Source organism: Cryptomeria japonica, chromosome 10, assembly GCF_030272615.1.
Source record: "Cryptomeria japonica chromosome 10, Sugi_1.0, whole genome shotgun sequence".
Lineage (NCBI taxonomy): Eukaryota > Viridiplantae > Streptophyta > Pinopsida > Cupressales > Cupressaceae > Cryptomeria > Cryptomeria japonica.
Genome location: NC_081414.1, coordinates 273,653,711 through 273,678,303, shown reverse-complemented (window position 1 = coordinate 273,678,303; position 24,593 = coordinate 273,653,711). Strand labels below are relative to the sequence as shown.

At 36.5% G+C, this 24,593-nt stretch overlaps 1 protein-coding gene across 1 annotated transcript in view; it reads right to left on the bottom strand.

Annotated features, from left to right (window-relative positions):
- LOC131035460 (uncharacterized) overlaps positions 1–24,593 on the bottom strand; it is a 123,216-nt gene that overhangs the window by 4,179 nt on the left and 94,444 nt on the right. The window contains exons 10-15 of the mRNA XM_057967155.2: positions 21,561–21,713; positions 21,314–21,420; positions 5,823–5,913; positions 5,487–5,628; positions 2,792–2,945; positions 1,709–1,825 (exon numbers count right to left, since the gene is read on the bottom strand). Of these exons, the coding sequence (XP_057823138.2) occupies positions 1,709–1,825; positions 2,792–2,945; positions 5,487–5,628; positions 5,823–5,913; positions 21,314–21,420; positions 21,561–21,713 (764 nt within the window). The remainder of the gene's footprint in view (positions 1–1,708; positions 1,826–2,791; positions 2,946–5,486; positions 5,629–5,822; positions 5,914–21,313; positions 21,421–21,560; positions 21,714–24,593) is intronic.

The following is a 24,593-nucleotide window of genomic DNA, read 5'->3' as shown; positions in this document are numbered from 1 at the left end:
GATTTCACTCCTCTTTGATGACAATATTAGTATGAATGTTATCCCATCTTCACTGTCTTTGGAGATTTATATTCATGAGTTTCCTCCTTCAGTTGATTGGTCATGTTTCTTGGTTGAGTTTGATCATGGTTTTATTGCAACTTATTCAAGCTTGGAGACTCTTACTCAATTTTCATAGACACACCTTTGGAGACCTCCTTCCTTCTTTTAGTTGAACATACAGTGACTTATTCATCATCCTATGAACTTGTTTCTTCCTAAGGGAAGATGTGTTTCTTGTAGGCATTGGATCATCTTTTTTTTTAGGTATACTTCATCAATCTTGGAGCTTCTTCATTATGGGGTGGATATCTTGTCTCTTTTTTTCCTTCCTAAGGGGGGCCATTGATTGTACTTTTGCGATGTGTATAGTCCTCAGAGGTATCATGTAGTCCTTCATTCATCATCACTTGTACAAATTTGTATCTTTTCTCTCTTTTGGAGAGGAGTTTTGACCGATTGGGTTTTCTCCATTTCTTTCTTTGTGAGATATTTTCATTGTACATGGGTACCTAACATGGTTTTGTAGTTGAGATCCATCATAATAATCATGCATCTTTACATAATGATTTATTCTCTAAGTTGCACTTCAGGGGGGGGTGTTGGTGTGAATAAAGGTCTTGTACCTAGTAAGGGTCTTATACCTAGTGTTTTCGCTAGTTCCTACTAATGGAATTATTCACATGACTTAAGTTTACTTAGGTCCTAGGTGTCCTTCTAGAAGATTGATTAGTTGTCACATAATCTTATCTTATCTTTTGAAAACTACTTTTAGTTGACTAGATCGTTTGATATTTATCACTTTAGCTATCTCATTGCATAGGATTAAAACACATGCGACGATCCTGTCTAATCCTACCAATCACCTTGCCTTTATAAGCAAGAACTCTCATGTACATTTTCATATTAAATTGGTCTATTTTTGCATCAATAATCAAGTTATTCTTACCATTTTCTCTCTTGTGGAAGTTATTTTGGTCTTACAAGGATTTTAGGGGTGTTGAGGAGTCACCAGTCAACTTCTACACTACGTGCAGGGCCATCACATTCAAACATTTTTTAGTTATACACTAGTAGTTGATACAAGCGTACAATCCAATTATATGGTGATTCCTTCTCTGGAAACCAAGCTTTATACCCTTTAGGAATTGCCATTTACTAAAAATAGACAAAAAAGTGTTTGGCCTACTATCAATTATTCATGACCTATTTCTAGATCCAATTCATCATCCCTTGAAATATGTTTAAATTCTATGAATAATTGATAAATCCGACATCAATATGGTTTATCAAAATAAAAAGATCAACTCCAAAAAAATTTAGTAGTTAAAAATAATAATAAGGTTGTCCAAACTCCACCTTCCAATCAATTATTTACAGTTTATAATGATAATAGACATAAATCAGTTACGATGAATTCATCTCCTTTTGAAGGTAATATAAAATAAGAATAAAGTGTCTTTTCCTCTTGTGTATGATGCTTAAGTTTTCTTGTTTTTCTTATTTTCCTCTATCATTATATTTATTATTCATATAATCTATCTTACATTACATATTTTAAGAAATGCGAAGACAATAATTCAAAACATGATGAAAAGTCTAATTCTAATAACCCTCAATAGGAATTTACTTATTTTATCAGTATATTGAGAAGGATGAATGTCAATACCTTGTGACATGAGCATAATACCAATCCTTTGAGTAGTTACTAACTCCAATAGTATATACCAGATCACTATTAGGATACAGATCTGTATATCTTTCCCAAAGTCCATATTGGCGAAACCTTTGCAAGCAAATCCATAAATAATATCAGTGCTTAACATGACCCATGCAACTTAATGTATTAAATATCAACAATTAGAACTGTGATGAGAAAACCCATATAATATATTACGTCTAATATTGTCACATCAACTGTAACAACCTAATGCTTCAACAACTGATTAATTGAACAATCCTATCAAATAAACACCTAATATTAGGCCATATAATTCAATAAGCTTCTTGGGAGAGGAAAATCAGTCTAATAATGAGTTTTTATTGGTGCATTATTTTATTTTTCTATACCTTGTTAATTACTTTATTGCACATAATGTATTTAAGATATGATAAATTTGCTTAGGTAGGTTGTACTTGCATCACACGACTTGTACTTTTCTAGTTTGTTGGATAGATTTTCTTAGGTGGGTTGCACTTGCATCGTGTGACTTGTACATTTCTAATTTGATGGATAAATTTATTTAGGTAGGTTATGCTTGCATCACCTGACTTGTACTTTTTTAGTTTGGTGGAGATATTGCAGAAATCACAAAAAAAAATCATACTAATAACTTACAAATAAAACAAAAAATAATTGAATGCAAATGACCTATGTAAATCTATATTTACAATATATAAAGATGAAGAAGGATAAGATGCCCCTAGAATTCTAGACCACTATCTTTAAAATACTATCCCATACAAACACAAGTGCAAGGAATATTATAAAATCTAATAAAAGTGAAAGGCATGTTGCCTCTCACAGTTACAATAGAACACAGGATGGTCAAATGAATGAGTAAAGATTTCTTTTAAGTATGTATATACAAACATGAGCATAATTCCTCTAGAATTCTAAACTACCATGTTAAAAAATGCTTCCCCATACAAATAAAAGCAAGTACATGGAATAATAATAGAAAACATGTTGCCTCTTACAGTTACAGTATCACATAGGATAGTTAAAATGAACGAGTATAGAGAACTTTACCTTTCATTATGTAAATACAAATTGTTGATAAATTTTGGTGCTGGATCTGGAATGAAGAATTCTTTAGCAGTTCTATCAGGAATGCCAATTTCCCATATTGTTGGCCCATTTCTTGGTGGTTCATATATCAAATCACCAAGATCAATTGAAGAACCTGTAAACATAACAGTAGTTTGAGATGTAAATTTTCTGGAATAGTAAACAGACTAACGCTAGAGCCATTTAATGTCCAATAACCTATACTAAGGAACAAGTTTTAACCCACTGGTTTCATTTGGGATCTTTTGAAGAAATGTACCTTATATCATATCAAAGAATGAGATTTTTATAATTGCTTATAATTGAACATGAAAACAAGAGAGATCTCTCCCTATAAAAGAAAGAAAACATAACACCCAGATGGTGGCAAAATAGATGGGTCGTAATGAATATTCCATCAACTTCGAACAGAAGTTTGGAAGAAAGGTTGAAGAAGTGGTGGACACTAGTTTCATTGTTCGAGAGGGCAATAAAGTGCAGGGTTATGGAAATAGCAATTGGAATGGTGGAATGTTCATGGTCACCATTTCATGTTCCATTCCAGAACCTAGAAAGAATCATCCCTCATCTGTAGACTTCCTGGAATTCGATCTGATTGGCCATTAAGGAATAGCATGGTAGACCATGACAATTTTTAATTTCCCGCCTCCTTATGTTGAGATGTTGTGGACTAGGTAAGAGATGACCTCTCTATTTCACAATTTTAATTTTTTTTTTTTGGTTCAGTGAGTCCATAGTTCCATGGAGTTGGGTTTTGGGGATGGGGAACAGTGGTTTGGTGGGAGGCAAGTGAGGATATACAGAAGGGAAAATCTCCAATATAACATATCTGGGAGTATTCATGAAAGTACTCATGAAAGATAAATTAGTTTTCATAAAGTTAAAGGTTGCAATCAGTATGTATGGAATGTGTCACATAGCAAGTGATCCAGTGGCATCCCTAACGGAGGTGGCAGAGGTGGTGGTGCTAATGGATGCTTAGCTTATTTTGGTTGGCAGTAGCTGGTCAACTTTTTGAGGAGCGATTTGTGGAGCAGGTGGGCCATGGATAGTAAAATTGTTGTTTATTTTTATGCAATCCTTTTAAACCATTTTGTAAATGAAATTATTGGTAATATTTCTTGCAAATAAAATTTGTAGGCAAATAAAAAGGAGAGGAAAAAAAATGGTGAAGCTACATGTCAATTTCTTCAATAAGTAGCAGCTGCTCATTTCTAACCCCTCTTTTTTTCAAAGCTTATTTTCAATTTTTAAGCAACTGTTGCTCCACTAAAATAGGGGAAGATTCCAATTTATCTTTTTCTCTTAATTAAAAAATTTACAGAGGAACACTCTGACTGCTTAAATTTAAGCATAAAATGTTCATAAGCAACTGCATGGGGACATGGGATTAGTGTGTGTGATTTAAGCCGTCCTCCAAACGCTTTGAAGGATGATGTCGAGTCTATTGAATAGGAGGCGAGGTTAAGAGAAGTGTTTGATGATACTCAATTAGTGATAGTGAAAACATTATCATACATTCTGTTTCTAATATAGAAGTGTTGCAATATTTGAATCTTGGACACCAAACCAATTTTTACATTATAAACTCATGATTTTTTGACAATTTTGTTGACCACAAATTGACTAACACTATCCAATTTTTCCCTTTAAAGACATTAAATTGGATTTTTTTTTGTTGTTGCTTATTTTAACTTTTTTTTGCTCTGATTTTTTCTACAACAAAATAGATTGGTTTTTTGGGTTTCCCAAATGCTGAATGATTTGGATATCTTTAAAATGGTCTAGATATTTTATAAAGAGCACCTAAATCAAATTAGAATGTGACTTCAACACCAGAAACTAAATTGTATTCCTTTATGAGATTGTTTTGTGCTCTTTATAGGCTTTGCATCTTGTGTTGTGTCCCATTAGTTTCCTTGTTGGTTCAAAGGGTATTAGGCAAAAGGAGCTTGATGCTCTTTGTTAAGAAATGGAAGTTCTCTTTGCTTACTAGAGTGATGTGGGTGAGGCATTAGTGAGCCTATATGTTTAACTCCCATGAGTGGTTAGAGATTTGCATGAGAATGTTTGTATTTGTGCACATGACACAATGTTAGTGCAAATTATGTTATGGTGTGTTCTTCTCCTTTTTGTTAAGGAATTAAATGATAAGAGTGGTATTTGGGTGGAAAATTGGGTGGAGGTAGTTGAAGAGTCAAATTATAGAGGTAAGTTGTGAATGATTGAATATCATTTAAGGGTGATGCTTTGGTGGATATAGACCCACAAGATGAGTATGTATGTTATATCAATAATAGTTTTTTCTTATCTTAGTTGAGTAGTTTCTCATTAGGTGGTGAATACGTGTTTAGTGTGTTTTTCACTTCTCTAGGCTAATGTATGACTATTTCTAGCCTTTTTCGGTAGATTTTTATTTGAACCATAAGATGTTATCTTTTGATTGTATATAATGACAAAATCTTAGAAAAATAATAACAAAATAAATGTTTAATGATACTAGGAACACCAAAATCTAATAAATTATCTTAAAAAATAATAACAAAATAAATTTTTAATGATACTAGGAACACCAAAATCTATTAATTTATATGAAAAATTTATGAAACTTTAAAATGAAAATTGAAATTAAAGGCACAACCAATTAAGTGAGAACCTGGTGAGAGCTTAAGGGGAGTCTCATGTTTGTAATCGCCAACTATGTTTTGTACCCATCCATATAAATTATACTCGCCAGGAAGAATATTAGTAATTCGAAAGTTTCCATCTTGATTTGTGTTCGTCCAAAATTGATAACCCTGAAATACAAGCTTTCTTAGAGATAGTTCAAAAAGTTTTGAACAACCATATACACCATTTTCTTGAAACATTACAATTTATAATGTTATAATGCAATCATTAATCCATTTAAGGACTCAAATATTACTTTTTTCAAATAAGAAATATATTTTTCTTAGAACAATAATAGCTCATATTACACCAACTAAATTACCTTACTTTCCTTTTGCCATGATCCCTCCTTACCAGGAGCAGCCAAGCCTAAATATGCAAATTTACCGGGAAATGCATTTGGAGATATAAATCTGTTAACAATCATCAATTGATGACCAACATTTTGAGTTAATATTTAAAAACACTAATCATGAAAGTAAAAACACATTATGAATAAATAAAAGGATTAAAACTAAGATAATAAACTATGAAGAGCTTACTATCATTAAACAATATCCCTAGATGTGCAACTCTTACACATTCTCAACTAGTCATAACTCTTCTTATTTGAAAAAAAAATAATCCAAAGCCTTTTTAATATTTTCTAGTTTAGAGTAGAATTTTTAATATTTTTTTATTATCTTACAATTATTCAGAGGTTTGATTATTAGGAGTCGTCCTTATAATTTTCCTATTTGGATAAATTTAGGCCTCCTCAAGAAGTGGGAACTTGAGTCTCATACAACCAACCTCCCACTAATAAATCACTTAGTAAATACCACTCCATGTACCAACAAACTTGTTTTTACTTCACCATATGCTTGTTTGTACATTCATGTCCATAAAACATACTTGAACTAGAGGTCATTTCATTTTGATGCCTCTAAGCTTATCAAACTCATAGTTGTTCTATAACAACTCATAGAAAAATACATTATATTGAGAAAATGAACTCCCAAGAGAAAGTATCCATGTAGTTGTATGTATATGAATATGATGAAGGTACCAATTCTTAGTTTTCTCTTTTTTTTGACAACATTTATCAACCTTTTATCTTCCTAAAACATATATATGTGTGTGTGTGTGTGTGTGTGTGTGTGTGTGTGTACATATATACATATATATGTATATATGTATATATGTATACACACACACACACTTATGTATATATATATATATATACATATACATATATATATATATATACATATACATATATATATATACATATACATATACATATATATATATATATATACATATACATATATATATACATATACATATATATATATTAGAAGCTTTAGTTGCATGTTCAAGAGTTGTAGAAGGAGATTTCATATAGCAATTTTGTATTTTCCAAGTTTATCATAATAGTAGAGGTAGAGGAATGGAAGGAGGGGATTTTTAGTGGTCTTTTGAGTTGTGAATAAAGGATTTCAAGATCCTATTATAATATTGTGTAGCTTAGATTTTATATTATGTGTCATTTGGAGTACTTAAGTGAGATTGAGTTCACATTTCAACTAAGTTTTTCGCAAAGTGGGTTTTGTAGGATGTACCCAAGTCTCCTATTTTCTTGTGGTATTTCTATGTCTTATCTTGCAATTCCCTGTTCATTAAGGCTTATGGGTTTATTCTTTAATGCTTTGTTTGACTAAGACAAATTCCATCTGTGTATGTGTTTGGTGTGGTAAAACTAGCCAAGTGTATTATCTCTCAAAACAAGTTACTAATGATTTGATTGTAACACTTGACATCATTGATGAAGCACTCCATTTTTGTTACATCTATTATAGCTTCCATCTTAGAAATCACTCAAATATTTTAAGGATATGCGCTCAACCTTAGATTCTTGACCATATGACCTAACAACTTTCCATATGTAATGAGGAACCAACACTTCTTCCATTTTAGAGATTACCATCCAAATTGCCTTTGCCTAAAGGTTATATTTGATAGAACAAAGTAATTAATTAACTTTACTCTCCTCTTAAGATTTCTCTTTATGCATACATTAGTCATTTAATAATTAATATTTAATTATTAAATGCTCTCACCTTAGGGTTAGGTTTTCCTTTCGGTGTTGATCTCTTGTATTATTGTCATATTCTTGATTCATTTTTCTCTGATAATAAATCTTTCCACTTTGTCAGAGCCAAAACCCTTGTATTCGTTCTCTCTCTTTCTCTGTGACAGGTTTCTTGCATGCAGGTTTCTTTGGGTTATGTGGATTTGTATTTCTCAAATCCTACATGGTATCAAAGCTAGATCTGCTGCAGCTTGTTTAGACTTTTGAAAGATTTTGAGATCCAGGTTTTGGTTGCATCAGATCTGTGTTTGTCTTCTGTTTTTTATTTTGGAATAGGAGGGTTTTTTTTTTGGTGCACTTTGAGCCCAAACGGACCTCACCGTTGTGCTCGCAGTGCCCAAAAACCCCTATTTTCATATAAAATTCGTCCGATTTGGACACAGTTGCTCCAGAAGGCAAAAAAATTTATGCCCCAAGGCCGTACGACCCTAGGGCACGCAGCACGAGGCGAAAATTCAAAAAAAAAATTCAAAAAAAATTAAAAACGCCATTTTTTTGAATTTCCACGGGCGCAACCAGTTTTAAGGCCCGTGCCACCGGTGCACCGCCCGGCGGTCATTGCCCGGTCGCCGCTGCCGGCGGTAACCACCGGCCGCGGCCCGACAGCCACCGCCGCGCCGCCGGCGCAGCCCGTCACCCGCACGCTGCCCGCGCCCCACCTGTGCGCCACCTGTCCTCCACCGCCGCCCCTGTGCTGCCCCCGCGCCGCCAGCCCCTGCATTAGCTCCTGGTCACCCAGTGGACCAGGGGCTTATTTTTTTTAAGCCCTTGAGGGCTATAAAGGTCTTTTTGGAGTTGTTTTTACAAAATCGAGCATAACTCAGGCGTCCGATCTCCGTTTTTTGAAAGGAATAGGCGTTGGAAAGATGACTCCGAGCCCGTTCTAATGGTGTAGAATTTTTTCATATTTCTCGAGTTTGATTGCATTTTTTTGCAGTCAAAGTCCGATGAGCCTTTTTGCACTCCGAGGGGCATAACTTGCTCGTTTTTGCTCCGTTTTTTGAAAGAGAATAGGCGTCGGAAAGGTGGTTCTGTGCTATTTCCAAATCTATAGTCTATTTCATCAGTAAATTCTTCAGGTGCTCATAATTTTGTCTCAACCCGTTACTGCTTTCTATCATTTTCTAACTTTCAGTTTATACTGGGGATTAGTTTTTTGCATTGTGGGGGGGTGTTTTCTCTTTCTTTCTATTATTTACATCAGAAAACCAGAATATACAAACACCGTAACAAAACAATCAAACCCCTTCTGCATCTTCTGTCTAGTTCTGAAAGACCACTTAATAATAATTAAAAAAATTCAGAGCAGTCGAGGCACAGTTCACAGGATGGCCGACAAACCTATTGACTCTCTCACACCGCATAATTACCACACTTGGAAGGGTCACATGATGACTCTTCTCCAGTCTCGAGGGTTATGGTCCTGTTTGGATGAGGTTCAGCCTTAGTTGACACGTCCTTTTGAGGTTATGCAGCACAGGAACAATATGGATCAAGCTATGGGATTGATGGCTTTACACATTTCCGACAGTCTCCAGTTTCATCTTGAGGGTTGTCTCACTCCTCGAGCCATTTGGACCAAGTTTGAAGGACTTTTTGGCATTGTCAACGAGTTCAGAGCTTTGCAGCTTGAGGCAGAGTTAACTTCCTTGGTACCTGATTCGTTTCCCTCTATTGAGGACTTTCTGATGAAGTTCAAACAGCAAAGATCTATCTTGCAGGGTTGTGGTAAGACTAAGACTGATACAGAGTGCATTTTCCTGATCCTCTCAAAGCTTCGGGGTCCATTTCAGATCTTCTCTTCGACCTTCTATTCCACCATTGATGCCTTGGGTGCTCGACATGTCATGCCTTCTTTTCAGGTCTTTTGTGATCGTTTGACTCGTGAGAAAGCTAAGATTAAGCAATTGGATTCACTTTCAGGTTCACAGAACCAAGCATTGGTAGCCCAGTCCTCCAAACAAAAACAGAAGTAGAAACCGAAGCCTAAGAAAGATTCAGAGGCTAGTGAGAATCCCTCCAAGCCACCACCTAAGTTTGAATCAAAACCATAGTCCAATTCTAAACAGGGCAAATCTTCAAAGTCTGGTGAGTCTTCCTCCAAGACTAAGAAGAAATCAGGTGATCCTTGCAGTTTTTGTGGCAAGGAAGGACATCCCATTTCCCGGTGTTGGAAACGTTTAGAGGCTTTGGAGGAAGCCATGCAACAACATAATATCAGTGCACCACAGCCTCCTTCACAGCCCACAGGGAAAGGTCATGCTCTTTCTGCACGAGCATTGTCCTCCGCATCCACTTGGATTCTAGATTCTGGTGCTTCTCACCATATGACACACACAGAGGATTTGGTCACCGCTCTTGCCCCTTCAGGCACTAGACATATTGCAGTTGGTGACTCAACACAACTTTCCGTTCAGGGTTCTGGTACTGTTTCATTGGATGGTGGTTGTCTTCAGGATGTGCTTTTGGTTCCTGACATTTCGACAAACCTTCTATCCGTTTATCAGATTTGCCACTCTAGCTCTGGTAAGACAGTTGAGTTCTCACCTCATGATGTGGTTATTCGAGATCTTAATGATCCTGACTTAGTTGTGGCTACTGGGAGTGTGGATTCTGCATCTCACTTATATAGTTTTGATGGCTTTGAGAGTTCAGACACTGTTGGTTCCTCTCTTATAGCACATGCAGATTCAGTGAGCAGGCTTTGGCATGAGCGTTTTGGCCATGTCAATTACAGATATCTACAGTAGATGAGTACACAGGCACTTGTGATTGGACTTCCACAGATTTCTTGTACGGATGGTGTATGTCATGGTTGTGTCCTTGGCAAACATCATCGAGATCCTTTTCCTAAGGGTCGAGCCTCTCGTGCTAGGGCAGCCCTAGAGTTGGTACACAGTGATCTTATGTCCTTTCCGACTCCTTTCTTTTCAGGGGCCCGTTATGTACTCACTTTTATTGATGACTTCTCCAGAAGTACATGGGTGTACTTTCTTAAGTACAAGTCTGATGTCTTTGACTCATTCAGGATTTTTAAGACATTTGTGGAGAAGCAATCTGGACTTTCTATCAAGCGGATACGCACAGATAATGGGGGGGAGTATGTAAATCAAGCTTTCAGAGATTTTTGCACTGAGCATGGTTTACAGCATCAGTTTACAGTTCCTTACACCCCTCAGCAGAATGGTGTTGCTGAGAGAAACAACAGAACCTTACGGGAGATGGCAACTTGTATGATACAGTCTCGAGCTATGAGTTCTTCATTTTAGGCTGAGGCACTCAATTGTGCCAATTATATTTAGAATTGGATGCCTCATAAGGCATTGCGACATATGACTCCTGAGGAGGCTTGGACCCATGTCAAGCCTGATGTTTCTACATTTCGAGTTTTTGGTAGTGAGGCTTGGGCATTTATTCCTGATTCTCAGCGGAACGTCATGGAGAGGTGTTGGGAAAAATGGTGTCTCAACCTTGCATTTATGCGAGGTTACTATTTATAGTAAGTTTTCATTTGAGCACGAAATGGTGCGAAACTCTCCCTGAAGCTTCTGGTTGGCTAGATAAGCATTCCGGTAAAGTTGCGTCGCAAGGTCACAGCTAGTTTTGAAGATATTAAAGTTTTCGTCTTGGAGGGGTGCGATAAAATGTTTAAACTTAATTTTGGGGGCTTTAGAGGCTCCGAAACGCCCTGAAAAGTGGCCGTAACTAGCGTAGCGGGTTACGAGGTGATAGAGCACTTCGCGAGCTTTCCGACGCTTCAAACGGTTCGTCAATCGGATGCTTGGTTCTCAAGTTATGGCCTCCGGAAGTTTGTACTCCTGAAATAGGAAAAATAATTTGTATCGGATACATAAATGAGCTGTAAAAGGGAGCGAAACGTGTTGATGTGTGCTTTAACATGTCATAGGGCATCTAGAAGGGAGATAAGGTCGGCTACACCTTATTGGGTGGCTTTAGCCCATGGTTTTGTAATACCGTTTGACAGTTTCTTGTATTGTATCTCCTATTTATGAGGTGTGTGAGATAGAGGTTGTGTGTAAGAGTCTTATGGCTATTGAGTTGCCTCTGAATCTCTGATTAATGGTACTCCTGCGAAGAGCTTTCTCTGCAAGTATGTTGTAATCTGTTTTTGATTGCTGAATAAAATATTGAGCTGCTTTTGGAGTGTGGGGTTTTTCTCCCGAAAGGGCTTTCCCCACGTAAATCACTGTGTTGTGGTATGAATGCTATTATATCTATTTCTATTTTCTGTAACTATTGTAATGATCTGAAAATTTTTTGCATTACCCTCCTCTCAAGGTTAGTGTAGGAAGTTGTTTCCGCTACTTAACTTCCTTACAAGTGGTATCAGAGCCTGATCACCTTTGGTTTCAATTGTGGGCAGTTGGGTTTTTTGAACTAATCCAGATTTGAGTGGGAGCTTGTGCAGAAGACACTTTTTGATCTTGTTGCAGGAATATTCAGATGGCGAGTTCGTCAGGGAGAATAGAGGTGGAGAAATTTAATGGAAGTAATTTTGAGATGTGGAAGCTGAAGATGGAAGATCTGCTAATAGATCGAGATCTTTGGGATGCTGTTGATGCGAATGTCCAAAGGCCCTCAGATCCTACTGCGGCAGCTCAGTATGATGTTATGGACCGAAAAGCCAAGGGTCTAATCAGACTGTGCCTGGCAGACTCTGTTCTAATCAATGTCCATGAAGAGAACTCTGCAAAGAAGCTATGGACTAAGCTTGGTGAGATGTATCAAGTGAAATCTTTATTAAATCAAATTTTCTTAAGAAAGAAATTGTATTCCTTGAAGATGGAAGAGGGTGGACGAATTGCAGACCACCTAGAAGCATTCAATATGTTGGTGGCTCAATTAGTATCCGTCGGTGTTAAGATGGACGAGGAGGAGAAATGTCAGATCTTGCTTTGTTCTTTGCCTGATTCATGGGATTCTCTTGTTATGGCTATCGGTAATACTTCTGTTGTTTTGAAAGCTGAAGACGTGGTGGGTGCCCTACTCGGTGAAGAGATGCGAAGGAAGGTATCCATTAGTTCAAAGGAAGCCCTAACCGTTCGTGGAAGACCTAAGGAGAAAGGCAAGAAGAATGAGAAGCGCGACAAGTCCAAATCCAAAGGGAGATCAAAATCTCCTGGAAAGTCCAAAGTCATTTGCTGGAACTGCGGTAAACCGGGTCACATTCGTAAGGACTGCAAAGAAGAAAAGAAGAAGAAGAAAAAGAAAAAGTTCGATTCTGATTCTGAGTCCGACAAAGAAGATAGCGATGCCTTTATTGCGGCTTTGACGACTCATGTAGGTAATGATGCCTGGCTAATTGACTCAGGTGCATCTTTTCATATGACTTCCAATAGAGATTGGTTTTCTGAATATGAAGGATTTAATGGAGGTAAGGTGTACTTGGGTGATGATTCACATCTAGACATTGTTGGTCGAGGTAAAGTTAGAATCAGGTTTTCTGATGGTAGAATAAAAAGGATTAATGGTGTGCTGCATATCCCTAGATTAAAACAAAACCTGTTATCTGTGAGCAAACTGATAGATGCGGGTGTGCAAGTAGTCTTTTCTGAAGCAGGATGTAAGATGGTTAAGGGTGCTATGGTAGTTGCTAGAGGTATCAGGTTTGGCACTTTGTATAAGCTTGAAGCATATACTGTTGAATGTAATAGCACTTCTGTAAAAAGCAAATCTGCGGATACTTCACTGGAAGATTTGAAGGTTTCACCTTCAGCAGATGGAAATGGTTTTTGGGTACCTAAGGGTGCTCTTTCGTCTGAAGCAAAGTTACCTGCAGAGAAGACTATGTTATGGCACCAGAGACTTGGCCACATTGGAGAAAAGGGTCTAAGGACCTTGAAAAATAAAAACCTTATTGAAGGTTTGAATGACTGTAACCTTGACTTTGATTTCTGTGAGCATTGCATTTATGGAAAACAAAACCGCGTTCAGTTTTACTCGAGTTCTCATAAAACTTGTGGTGTTTTGGATCTTATCCATTCTGATGTGTTTGGTCTAGTAGATGTCTCTTCGATTGGGAAATCCACATATTATGTTTCATTTATTGATGATTTTAGTAGAAGGACATGGGTTTATTTCCTAAAGAGTAAATCTGAAGTTTTTAGTCGTTTTAAAGAATTTAAAGCAATGGTTGAGTTGCAGACTGGAAAGAAAATAAAATGTTTGAGAACTGATAATGGCGGTGAGTTTTGCTCTAATGATTTTGATAGATTCTGTAAAGACTGTGGAATTAACAGGCAGAAGACAACTCCGTATTCTCCACAGCAGAATGGAGTTGCAGAAAGAATGAACAGGACACTGATGGAGAAGGCTAGGAGTATGTTGAGTGGTGCTGGTCTCGAACAAAAGTTTTGGGCTGAAGCTGTTGCCACTGCTTGCTACCTGATTAATAGGTCTCCTACATCAGCTCTTATTGATAAAACGCCTATGGAAGCATGGTCAGGTCACAAGCCTTCATTGAGACATCTTAGAGTTTTTGGTTGCGAGGCATATACACATGTGCCAAAGGAGAAGCGAACAAAGTTGGAGAACAAGGTTGTGAAATGTATCTTCATCGGGTATAGTTATGGTGTGAAAGGATACAAGCTTTGGGACCCTGTTGCACAAAAGGTAATTCATAGTAGAAGTGTTATTTTTAGAGAAATTAAGTCTCCTTCTGTTACATTGCAGCCAGAACAGACTAAAAAAGAAGATGTGATTCAACTTCCTTCTACACCTGAAAGAGTTGAATCGAGACCCCTAGATAGGCAAGAATTTGAGGAGAGCTCGTCTAGCTCTGAATCTTCAGAAGAGGAGGAAGAACCTCCGACTCAGCTTATTCGAAGGTCTACAAGACATAGACAACCACCTGAAAGGTATTCACCTAATGATTGGAGATGTATTTTTGCTCTGAATACTAGTGTGGATGAACCGAAATCTGTAGAAGAGGCATTAGGTATGAATGATGCAGAATCTTGGAAGATTGCTATGGAGGAAGAAATGGCAGCTTTGAAAAAGAATGATACATGAGATCTTGTACCATTGCCTGAAGGACGAAAACCTGTTGGTTGTAAATGGGTGTTCAAGAAAAAGATTGGTTCAGATGGAAGCGTTGAGAAGTATAAAGCAAGGTTGGTTGCAAAAGGCTACTCTCAGGTTGAGGGTGTTGATTACGGTGAGATATTTTCTCCTGTTGCAAAAATGACGTCCATTAGATTTTTGCTTTCTATTGCTACTGCTTATGATTTAGAGGTTGAGCAAATGGATGTGAAAACTGCTTTCCTTCATGGTGATTTGGAGGAAGATATTTATATGACACAGCCGGAGCACTATGTGGTGAAAGGCAAAAGTAATTTGGTCTGTAAATTGAAGAAATCTTTGTATGGCCTCAAACAAAGTCCTAGGATGTGGTACCAGAAATTTGATACATATGTGTTGAGTTTGGGATTTGAACATTCTAAATCAGATCATTGTGTTTATTATAAATCTGATGGTGATCATTTCTTATTCATTGCATTGTATGTTGATGATATGTTATTCATTAGTAAAGGGAAAGGTATGATTTCAGAACTGAAGTCTCATCTCGCTGCTAAATTTGAAATGAAAGATCTTGGTGCAGCAAAGCACATTCTTGGGATGGAAATTAGAAGAGATAGGGTAAACAGAAAGCTATGGCTAGGTCAAAGTAAGTATGTGAATTCAGTGTTACAGAGGTTCAACATGCAGAATTGTAGACCATTGAGTGTTCCTTTTACAGTTGGAACGAAACTATCTATTTCAGATTGTCCTACATCCCCATTGGAGATGGAAGACATGAGCAGAGTGCCTTACCAGAGTGCGGTTGGAAGCTTGATGTATGCTATGGTCTGTACTAGACCAGACATTGCCCAAGTAGTGGGAGTACTTTCTAGATATATGTCTAATCCTGGTAGAGTTCATTGGGATGCAGTCAAAAGAGTCTTCAGATATTTGAAGGGTACTTCAGAGTATTCTTTGTGTTATCATGGTAATTCAGTTGGAGACATGACTTCCCTTGATATCCATGGTTATGTGGATTCAGATTGGGCAGGTGATATTGATAGCAGAAGATCCACCAGTGCTTATGTGTTTACTTTGTTTGGTGGTGCAATTAGTTGGATGAGTAAGCGACAGGCTGTGGTTGCTTTATCCACTACTGAAGTAGAGTATATGGCAGCTACTCATGCTTGTAAAGAGGCCATTTGGCTTAAGAGACTGTGTTCGGATATTGGAATAAAACAAGGTACAGTGATAGTTTACTGTGACAGTCAGAGTGCAATTAGCCTAGCTAAGAACCCGACATTTCATGCCCGGACCAAACATATTGATGTTCAGTATCATTTTGTGAGAGATATGGTCGAAGATGGTAGGGTGAAGCTGGTTAAGGTGGAAACTTTGATGAATGTTGCAGATGCTTTAACTAAGGCTGTGAGCACAGAGAAGTTCAGATGGTGTTCAGAGTCTATGGGCCTTATGGCCCCTAGCAATTGATTCATTGTGTTGACATTCCCTTCCGCTCCTGCAAGGTGTTCGACAAGTGGGAGATTTGTTGGGAAAAATGGTGTCTCAACCTTGCATTTATGCAAGGTTACTATTTATAGTAAGTTTTCATTTGAGCACGAAATGGTGCGAAACTCTCCCTGAAGCTTTTGGTTGGCTAGATAAGCATTCCGGTAAAGTTGCGTCACAAGGTCACAGCTAGTTTTGAAGATATTAAAGTTTTCGTCTTGGAGGGGTGTGATAAAATGTTTAAACTTAATTTTGGGGGCTTTAGAGGCTCCGAAATGCCCTGAAAAGTGGCCGTAACTGGCACAGCGGGTTACGAGGTGATAGAGCACTTCGCGAGCTTTCCGACGCTTCAAACGGTTCGTCAATCGGATGCCCGGTTCTCAAGTTATGGCCTCCAGAAGTTTGTACTCCTGAAATAGGAAAAATAATTTGTATCGGATACATAAATGAGCTGTAAAAGGGAGCGAAACGTGTTGATGTGTGCTTTAACATGTCATAGGGCATCTAGAAGGGAGATAAGGTCGGCTACACCTTATTGGGTGGTTTTAGCCCATGGTTTTGTAATACCGTTTGACGGTTTCTTGTATTGTATCTCCTATTTATGAGGTGTGTGAGATAGAGGTTGTGTGTAAGAGTCTTATGGCTATTGAGTTGCCTCTGAATCTCTGATTAATGGTACTCCTGCGAAGAGCTTGCTCTGCAAGTATGTTGTAATCTGTTTTTGATTGCTAAATAAAATATTGAGCTGCTTTTGGAGTGTGGGGTTTTTCTCCCGAAAGGGTTTTCCCCACGTAAATCACTGTGTTGTGGTATGAATGCTATTATATCTATTTCTATTTTTTGTAACTGTTGTAATGATCTGAAAAAGTTTTGCATTACCCTCCTCTCAAGGTTAGTGTAGGAAGTTGTTTCCGCTACTTAACTTACTTACAAGAGGAAGAGCCGACCACTCATATTTGTTGGCTACTGTGAGGATGTTAAGGCATACAGGTTGTTTGATCTTGATTCTAGAGAGGTCTTGTTTCGGTGGGATGTCCAGTTTGATGAGTGCTATCCTCAGATGGATTCTCCTTCACCAGCTTGTCCCTCATTGCCTACTCCTTCCTCTTCATCTCTTGAGGATTACTTATCTCTTGAGGATGATGTAGATGATGATCCACCATCTCCACCACCACCAGTTGCTCCGTCTTTGCCGAAGTGGGCCCGTGATACTGTTGATGCAGCTGGTTCTTTGGCAGGTGATCCTTCAGATACTCGTCGCACTCGTGCTCAGACATCTGGTTCTAGTCTTTTGAGTCATGCCCTTTCAGATGATCCTCAAAAGTTTTCAGAGGCGTCAGGACACCTTGAGTGGGATAGGGCCATGGATGAGGAGTATTCTTCTTTGATGAAGAATCATACTTGGGATCTTTGTCCTCTTCCTAAGGGAAGAAAGTTGGTTTAGTGCAAGTGGGTGTATCGTACCAAGTATGCTGCAGATGGTTCTATTGATAAGTATAAGGCACGTCTTGTTGTGAAGGGTCTTTCTTAGGTAGAGGGTATTGACTACTCTGAGACCTTTGCTCCTGTCGCCAAGATGAATTCTATACGCCTGGTACTTTCACTTGCAGCTTCATAGGGATGGACAGTGTTTCAGATGGATGTGAAGAGTACCTTCTTGCATGGAGACCTACATGAGGAGATCTATATGGAGCAGCCTCAAGGATTTGTGCAGGACACTTCTTTGGTTTGCAGACTTCGTCGTTCATTGTATGGTCTCAAACAAGCCCCCAGGGCTTGGTATGAGAAGATGGACTCTTTCCTGCTTTCCTCTCACTTCACACGCTTTCATTCCGATCACATTGTGTATATTCAGCGTCAGGAGGGTGATCTTTTGATTCTTGTGCTATATGTAGATGATCTCATTCTTACAGGTAGCTCATCCTCCATGATTCAGAGTGTTCAGAGAGCTTTGATGGAGCAGTTTGAGATGACAGATCTTGGTCTCTTGCACTTCTTTCTGGGTCTATAGGTTATTCAGTCTTCAGATGGGATTTCCATATTTCAGGAGAAGTATGCTCTTGATATGCTTCAGCGATTTGGCATGCTTGATTGCAAGTATGCCCCCACTCCATTTCAGTCAGGTGTTGTTTTGTCTTCCACTTGCTCTACTCCTTCAGTAGACCCCACTTTATACAGGCAATTGGTTGGCAGTTTGTTGTACCTGACACATTCTCGTCCGGATCTTTCCTTTACGGTTGGCCTTGTCTCTCGGTTCTCCCATGATCCTCATGAGAGCCATTGACAAGCAACCAAACATATTTTGAGGTACATTTGGGGCACCACACATTATGGCATTCACTACACTTCAGGATCCCCTCACATCATTGGCTTCATTGACTCCGATTGGGCCGGTGATGTCAATGATCAGAAGTCTACTTCTGGCTTCGTTTTTTGCCTTGGTTCTGGTCCTATTACATGGTCTTGCAAGAAGTAGTCTGCTATTGCATTATCATCTACAGAGGCTGAGTATCGTGCAACAGTGTTAGCCAGTCAGGAGGTTTTATGGCTTCGGCAGTCGATGACAGAGTTTGGGTTTCCTCCAGATTGTCCCACTACTCTTTGGTGCGACAATCAGAGTGCCATTCACATTTCTCGCAACCCAGTGGAGCATCAGCGGACAAAGCACATTGAAATCCACATGCACTTCATCAAACAGTTGATTCAGGATGGTTCTCTCATCTTGGAGTATATTCCTACAGAGGAGCAGGTTGCAGACATCTTCACTAAACCTTTGGCATCTCTGTGCTATCTTCAGTTGCGCTCCATGCTTGGGGTGAAGGAAGTTGTCCTTGGGGGGTCTCAGTGAGGCCTTCCTTCCTTCATGTTTTCTTTTCAGCATGTTTCTGTATCTCTTTTTGGAGAGGAGTTTTTTCCCACTGGGTTTTCTCCTTTACTCCGCTTTATAGAGATTTTCTTGTATTAGGGTACCTGATCAAGCCTTGTTGCCGGGACCCTCCTTTGCATTGTAGTTCCTTTGCTTTCTTCTGCATTGTTTGTAGCTGCATTGTAGCTCATCTTAAGGAGGGGTGTTAGAGAAAAGTAATTAATTAACTTTACTCTCCTCTTAAGATTTCTCTTTATACATACATTAGGCATTTAATAATTAATATTTAATTATTAAATGCTCTCACCTTAGGGTTAGGTTTTCCTTTCGGTGTTGATCTCCTTTATAAGGATTGATCTCTTGTATTATTGTCATATTCTTGATTCATTTTTCTCTGATAATAAATCTTTCCCTTTTGTCAAAGCCAAAACCCTTGTATTCATTCTGTCTCTTTCTCTGTGACAGGTTTCTTGCATGCAGGTTTCTTTGGGTTCTGTGGATTTGTATTTCTCAAATCCTACAATATTGGTAAAGGGAAAGTGTGCAAACCACATTTACAATAAGACCTAATTAGGGTTAGGGGAAAATAGATGTATAACAAAAAAAACAATATTTAATATTACAAAATCATGTGAAGGTACTCAAAAGGCATGTAGTGTTGAGCAACCATCATGAGGATGCAAGCATAATGCATGTGGTGTGGAGAAAATATCATGTAGAAGGAAGGCACAAAGTAGAAATCACGGAGTGTTAAGTGCACATTATTGTATAGGTGGAAGACAAAGGAGCACACCATGGGCATTATATCGCACAAATGAAAGTGAGAAGGAAACCAAGAGTAACATATAGGTATTATCAACATTGACTTATTAGTTCTATCTTTGAAATTCACTCTTAAGCAATCAATTTTAATTTCTTCTATCCCTTGTATTTTTTTGAAAAAAAATCATAATATTAAAAAAAAAAACATCAATATTGGATTTACATTCTCAAACACAAAATTTAATAGAAAATCTAGTGTACATGAAGCACTATAAATTTCATACATTCAACACCTTAAGTAGGAGATTTTAACTTTTCTCATAGGTTTAAAGTAATAAAAAATAAAATTGATATTAGTGATATTATCTATAAACTACAAACAAAGATAATATTATAGGTTTAGTGAGTTTATCCCCCATGTTGATATGCAGGTAGTGGGGATAATCCAATACATAATTCCTGTATAGGATTCTTTCTCAACCTTAATGCACCTTTATTAATTGAGTTGTTTCATATGAATCGTGTAATTAAGTGTAATTCACATAAAATGGAGCTTGCACAATCAAATAAAGAAACAATAAACATACATAAAGTACTGTAGGTCAAAATAATTAATCAACAAAAATTTTAAATGAGAATTATGTTTAGAAGAGTGAACTCAATATCCTCAAGTTAGTAGTCCATGAACCAATTTTATTTCTTGTGGAGGCCCATATATACTTCTCTTGCACAGATACCTTCTCTCAAACACCACATACAACTTACAACTACTCACTCTTCTCTAGTCAAACTTTAACATCATTAAGAATAACAAAATAAAATAACGTAAAATCAATAAATATAAATTACTAGAAAACACTAAAAAAACTAATTATAATGACCTTTTTTGGAGGTATTAATAGCATAAGTTAACAAGAAGTTTTGCATTGGGCCTCAAAGTTCTAGTTCGAAGGTCTTCATATGAGGACATTCTGAATGCCGCTTCTTCTTCTTCTAATTTTATCACTTTGATTTTTTTTTTATAAAACAATTTCAAAATGAAATGAAATTATCTTTTTTGTCCATTGACTTTATAGTGATTATTTTAAATCTTAAGCTATCTTAAACTTTTAACTAGAGATGAATCTATTACTAATGCCTTTTCACACTCATATATGCCAACAAATCAATCCATATAAGCTATCTAAATTTTATTGGACAAATCTTATAGAATAAATATGCATTGCCTCTTCCTTACATATATAGTAATGGATGTTAATAACATATAGAAGAGACACTTCCCTTCTCATTATTTCATGAATAACAAATGATTAAGAATGTAATACTTGCATGATTGAAGCGATTTGTTAAGTTAAGAATTTTTTTATAATAAAATAAGTTATAGATAATTTTAAAAAATTATAATATAAAATATTGTCTATATTAAGTCATTTTTTTCTCTTTGAACTTTAAAAAAAATAAAAATTGAAATTATAAAAAAATCAATTATTTATCATAAAAATAAATAAAAATTGGAACTTACCTATCTTGAACTAACAATCTTCCTGAAATAGAACATCGTTGGTCTTCCTTTAAATAAGCAACATAATTAGGAAAAGAGTATGGCCACAACGTTTGTTCACTAAGTCTCTACATATATACACCAAAAAAACAAGTAAAATGATCACTATATTGTTTTGAAAACTATGATATAAGGATTAACCAATATTGATATTAATAATCATAAATTATATATTATTATTTGTTAAATTTATTCAAGTATTGTATACCTTTTGTTTGGCATCATTCCAAAGTGTAGATGGGGTTTTAAGCTCTGGATCTACATTTAAGTGCACTTTAATTGGACCAAAAACTTTCTTCCAAGATTCTCCATTATCAAATATCATAGAATTGTTCCCCATGTAATGAGCACTATGAAGCATCTGCCAAGTAACCAACAAAAAAAATTATTTGTTATATAATTGAATAGTTCGACTATGTTAATATAATGTTCAATTATAATTTTTAAAAGTATTTCAGCCATCTAATCAACAAGGGCATAATGTTTATCATATAACATCCAACTATTTTCACTTATTTCTATATATTTGTGTTATTAATATTGACTTTTAAATGTAAATTTTCTAGTTTATAAACCCCCACCCTTTCCTACCAACCATTGACAATAGACTTGGTACTCATTGATATGACTATTCATTAAATCTCTTGGTATTTAAAGTCATTCATTTGTGTATTCAATCACATTAAAGAATCATTGGAGAACAACAAGGAACATCTACATTATGAGGAGCATTCACTCTAGAAATGTATGTTGTTTTTTATCATCACCCAAGGCTATAAGGGTTTCAGTGAGAAGAACTTAACCCTCACAATTCAGTAACTTCCCTAAATAATTATAAAAAAATTAGTTCTTACACATGACTAGATGATATCACATAAGATTAGATCACAATAGCTTGTAAATTGCTAGATCATAATAGGTGAATGATCCAAACACAATAGTCACTAATATATTTTCATACCATATACAATCATCTCCACTCATCATGCTTCATATCTACCCACAACCCTACATAATGTAACCATGTACAATCCTTTGGTTGACTCTTCATGTGCATAAGTATGCATATTTATATGACTCAACACATGGTTAACCCTTCCTCACTTAGTTGTGTTCGTTTTAGCTCCATATGTTTCCCACATATCTACCAGATGCTCATTACATTCATTAAACTTTATATAAATTTGACATCTACTACACTTTTGTTCACATGAAGAGCTACATCATATACATTAGACATATATTGGACCTTTATTGGAGGTTTGACTAGATACTTGTATTTCTTGTCATGTACCAGGCACAAAAGCGAACCATATCATCTATGTAGTTGAGTACACAATCCTTTACAAATATTATTATATATAATATAAAATTTCAAGCCTTTTCCTTTTCTGAATATTATTTTGAAACCCTACCTATGATTTTTTATAAGCTTTTCAAGTTATAGACTAAGTTATAGGTTTTATCCACTGATGTTGCTTATGTTGTATCATAACCCCTTAACATGAGAGCATGTTGCAAACTAAAATTCTTTAAAATATTTTCTCTAATTTAAGAATGTACACATGTAATCCATCTCATATAACAACAAAACATAGGACTAGTTTATTCATCAAACCCCTTCATGAAATTTTATGTATGTAATGCTAACATATTATAGTTATAATTCCCCAAAATGTATCAACTATAAGAGTTGTTCTCTACTTCTTATAATTTGATAATAGAAGATCCCTTGATGCAATCTAAATACATTAGAAAACATAAATAATTAACAATTATGTTACATATGCATCTTAGTCATCTAATCTAGGTATTATGTTTACCCAAGGCTCCCTAAAGTTAGTGTGAAAGAAGTTTAAATAGAAAGATATAATATACACATTCATTATTGTGTTAAGCTCAAGGTTATATACAAAGTATTGTGGAAACACAATAACTTTAATTCTTTATAGATTCAATAATAACCTCATAATCAAATTATTAATAATGATTTAATAAAGGATGTTGGTGATCTTATTTTTAAAGAATTATAATAATATGTATAGACTCAAACCTCTTATAATTAATTATGTATCCAAGATTACATGCTATAGAATCTTAATAATTACCTACGAATGTACTCAAAACTCTTTAAGACTTGTGATTACACAATAACAAGGCTTGTAAGTGTGAATGATAATAGCATGTGACATAAACACATTAAATATAGTTGATCTTCACATATAGAGAGAAATTATGTACTTTATCATACTTATCCTATCACCTTCATGGTAGTTTTTTAGACCATGGTTTTATTTTTATTATATTGTAATATTTTCTAGTGCTTCCTTATAGAGGCTTTCCTATAAATGCTCGCACATTGATTATCATTAAGCACACATAATACATATATTATTATGTGATGGATCATATTGTGTCCTCCATGAATCTCACTTTGGTGGGTAAGTTTTTCTCCCTTTGACCTTCCATTGAAATGGTTCACAGTTGGGTTGCCATTAAGTGGAAGCTTAAAGGGAGTGTCATGGTTAATGCAATATTGGGTGGTCTCTTCCTTTTTAAATTCGCTATCGAGGATGACTTTATCACAATTCTCTCTTCGGGACCATGGTCCTATGACAAGCATCATTTGTCCATCTATAGGAATCCTAGCTTGGAACCTACAATAGACCTTAATAAGGCAACTCTTGTTTGGGTGCAGCTCCTAGGCCTCCCATTGGAATTCTAGGATGAGCAGATCTTCAGGTAGATAGGTAACTCCTTTGGTCATTTTGTTGCTATTGATGAGGTGACAAAGGCTAAATCCAAGTTAGTCTTTGCACACTTTTGTTTGAATGTTGATATCAATAAAGTACTCCCCAATTTTATCTCAATGCAATCTAAGTTTGGTAGTTGGACTCAAGTGAATGTGTATGAGAATGTGACGATGTTCTACCAGAAGTGTTCTAAGCTGAGGCATCTTATTTCTGAATGTCAAGCTCCCCCCAAAAATCCTTTAAAATTAAAAGGGAAGTGTCTCCCTGATGATATGGTTTTGTTGGATTCTTGGGTTTCTCTCCATGCGGTTTTAACTGAGTCTGGGAGCCTCCCTACTGAGGAAGGAATCCTAGACATGAGAAATTCCTCAAATGTGGTTTCTCTTGTTCAAAATGGCACAAAGAAGACCCTGAAGGAAGTTGTAAATGTGAACCAAGAGGACTTAAACAAGGACCACCCTTTCACTGATGGAATCTAAAAAATAATG